The following is a 3406-nucleotide window of genomic DNA, read 5'->3' as shown; positions in this document are numbered from 1 at the left end:
GGAATGGAAGAGTGAGAGAGAGAGAGAGGAATGGAAATATGGGGAGTTGGCTTCGAGCGTTCGAGCGGACCGGACGTGCCGGCTCGAAGACCCCGAGAGACGCGACGCGAGGCGACGACGCGGCGGCTGCGTGAAGGTGTAGTGCAACGCTAATAAAAACTGGAAACGATCAAAAGTGCAGTGAGTGCCCTCGAGGGTTCCCGTCCACCTTCCAGGGTCCTGTTATACACACCGTTTAGGACGGGTGGCGACCACGATCCGTGCTTAAAGAAGCGCGAACCTGCAATCATCCTCAGGTGCGTCCATGAGCGGCGACAGGAAAGCGGCGCGAGACGGGACGCACTTAAGTCTTCACTAGAGGTCCGGTTACAACCTAACCTAACCTAACCTAACCTAACCTAACCTAACCTAACCATACTAACCATACTAAAAAAAAAAAAACTAAAAACCTAACCTAACCTAACCTAACCTAACCTAACCTAACCAGACCAACCCAATCACCGGAATGGCGAGCATTGGGATCAAAGGATCCTAGTCGAGATGACCCTGACCGCGAGATGTCGCTGAGGAGTCATCCTGACCGTGAGAGCTACGTCCGGGATCATCCTGACCCCGAGACGTCCTCCAGGGATCATCCGGACCGCGAAGGGTCTATCCGGGATCATCCTGACCCCGAGATGATGCTGAGGGATCTTTATGAACCCGAAATGTCGACAAGGGATCAGCCGGACCCCGAGACGCCTGCCAGGGATCATCCTGACCCCGAGATCCTGACCACCGAGGACCGAGGTCAACGGAGGAGCAGCGATCCTGACCCAGTGGACCTAGGCCGAAAGGACGAGTATGCAGAGGATCCTGATGAAGGTACAGATCACGACCAGCACGTGATCATGAGATGGCTTGCCGACTCGGAGTAGACTGTAGATATCCTAAGTGATCTCGGGAGATCACCGAAGGTGATCTCGAGTCACTGGTGACCGCGAGAGATCTCTGTGGAGATCATAAGAGATCACCTACGGTGACCTCGAGCGATCGGTGATCACGACTAGGCTACCGAATCGGGCCGAGATCTCCCGAGGTGACTTAGGATCCGTTATTTAAGAATATCGTTTTTAGTTTATTATACCCAGCGACTAGGCATTATAGAATCTTTTATTTTGTTTTGCGAGACCAAGGATCATTATGATCCCGTGATCATTACCTAGTTTACGTATTGTAAGATACTTACCTGGAACGACGTACCTGATAAAGATCTCGAAGGCCCGTTGACCACGAGATCCGTGACCTGAAAGAAATCATTTAGAAGTTTTGTTTTTGTTATACTTACCGGTGTTTGGTGGCATCCCGCGACGTCTCACGATGTCCCACGATGTCCCGCGCTGCCGTCAAACCTGGAACAGAAAAAGATCATATTATTATTTAAGCATGTAGATATATATATATATAAGTTTATATTATTTTATAAGAGTTTTATAAGAATGTTTTGTTTTGATAATCATATTATGAAAGATTTATGTTACTCGACTGCCGACGTCTGCGCATGCGTGCGTATGTTAGCGTCCGCGATGGGGAAGCGGACTTGGCACGATTGGAGAGAGCGACGGAACGAAAGAGAGAGAGGAGGAGTGAGAGAGAGAGTTTGAGAGTGCGGAAGGCGCGCAAGCACCGTCCGTACAAACAGTTGGTCCTAGACCGTCGAGACCTCCGGTCGTGTGAAGGGCCGCTCCGTGAACGCGACGTTACTGCGTAAATCGACTCGGCGATCGGGGTGCGCCCTCGCCGCAGCATATAGACGCCACCGGGCGTAAGTAGTCGACCTTGTGTATTCCAACAGAACAATAAACAAAGTGAATTACACTGTGAAGTGCGGTGTTGCTTATCTCGGGATCCCCGTCCATCCCTGCAGAGTGCTGCGCCGTGCGACAACAAAGAGGACGGGTGGCGACCAACCTTATTCCATACCTTGTGGATCTGCAATCTTCACCCCTCGGACTCGAGGAAGGACTCGGCGTCCGGTTACAACCTAACCATACTAAAAAATCTAACAACACCAACCAGACGCCCAGGACCAAGCCAGGACCATCCGAACCGTGCAAGGAGCATCCAGGACCATCCGGACCTGGAGAGGAGCATCCAGGATCGACCGCACCAGGAGAGGAGCAACCAGCACCATCCGGACCGGGAGAGGACCGTAAGTGACCATCCTGACCTCGAGAGGACCATACGGGATCACCAGGATCTCGAGATGCAGGATCGGGATCATCAGGATCTCGAGGTGAGTGACCGGGACCAACGGGATCTCGAGGTGCGAGAACCGGATCTCGAGACACGAGAGAGGGATCATCCTGACCTCGAGGGACGTGACCCGAAGGATCCTGACCCCGAGGGAAGTGACCACGAGTATCCGGACCCCGAGGACCCCGAGATCATGAAGCAGATATGCGAGGGTGAGGACCCGGAGCATCGACCCGGAGGGAACGACAACGAAGACGACGACAGGCGAGTTCTTCTGCAGTGGCTGACTGGTCCCGAGTAGACCTCGAGACAGAGATCAGGTAATCACGAGATCAAAGGATCTCGAGGTCAGTCATAAATGACTGCACGAAACCGATCAAAAGTTATGTTATATTTTTGTTTATTATGCGACTAGGCTTATTATTATATAATTTTAGTTAGGACCTCGAGGGCTTAGAGAAGGTAAGAATGTGATCTCGAGTCCCGGTAAAACCTAGTCTTTGCAATACACGTACCTGCTATAATCGGAAAAGATTCATATTAGTTTTGTTTAGTTCATTATTTATACTTACCTGATTTGTAGAAGCATCCCACGAAGTCCTGTGATGACTCGACCTGCGAACATAAAAGAAATATTATTATATAATCATATATAGCCATATATATATATATATATATTTTTGTATTGTTAGTATTAAGATAGTCATAAGAGGATTTTACGATTTTGTTATTAATCATTATATGAAGAATATCTATTATTTGTTATAAACGCCGTCAGCGCCTGTGCGCGCAGCGACAGCCGAAGCGTCATCATGAACACGGTATAGAGTGCGAGTGGCCGGCGTCTGCGATAAGTCTAAAAAAGCGAGCAAAGTTTATTTTATAATTTTATAAGCCGAGTTTATTTCTATAACGTCGAAGTCGGTAATACCGACCGGGGAGAACGCCCTCTAGGCGAACCCACGGAGGAGCGTGACTATGTGTTCGGTTCGGGAAATAAGGTTCCGCATCTCCACACACTCGACGGACTGTGTGAAGATGCGGAAGGCGCGAAGGCGCCAAGTAGTAGCTCTCGAACCCCAGAGCAGGCCGAACGCGTATGTGAAAGCACTCCGTCGCGTGCGACGTTAAATAAAAAACCCCCGCGGACGCGACGCGAATAGGCGAGTAA

The 3406-nt window shown here is 50.0% G+C and overlaps 1 protein-coding gene across 1 annotated transcript; it reads left to right on the top strand.

Annotated features, from left to right (window-relative positions):
• Positions 1 to 557: 557 nt before the first annotated feature.
• Positions 558 to 2536, top strand: LOC105189487 (protein LIAT1). The gene is made up of 2 exons (XM_025300178.1): positions 558 to 884; positions 1907 to 2536. Exons 1-2 carry the CDS (start codon positions 558 to 560, stop codon positions 2534 to 2536), a joined length of 957 nt encoding a protein of 318 aa, XP_025155963.1.
• The last annotated feature ends 870 nt before the right edge of the window (positions 2537 to 3406 follow it).

Source organism: Harpegnathos saltator, unplaced genomic scaffold (genome assembly GCF_003227715.2).
Source record: "Harpegnathos saltator strain DR-91 unplaced genomic scaffold, Hsal_v8.6 scaffold33, whole genome shotgun sequence".
Lineage (NCBI taxonomy): Eukaryota > Metazoa > Arthropoda > Insecta > Hymenoptera > Formicidae > Harpegnathos > Harpegnathos saltator.
Note: the sequence above shows the minus strand (reverse complement) of the source record. Positions and strands in the feature narration are given on the sequence as shown.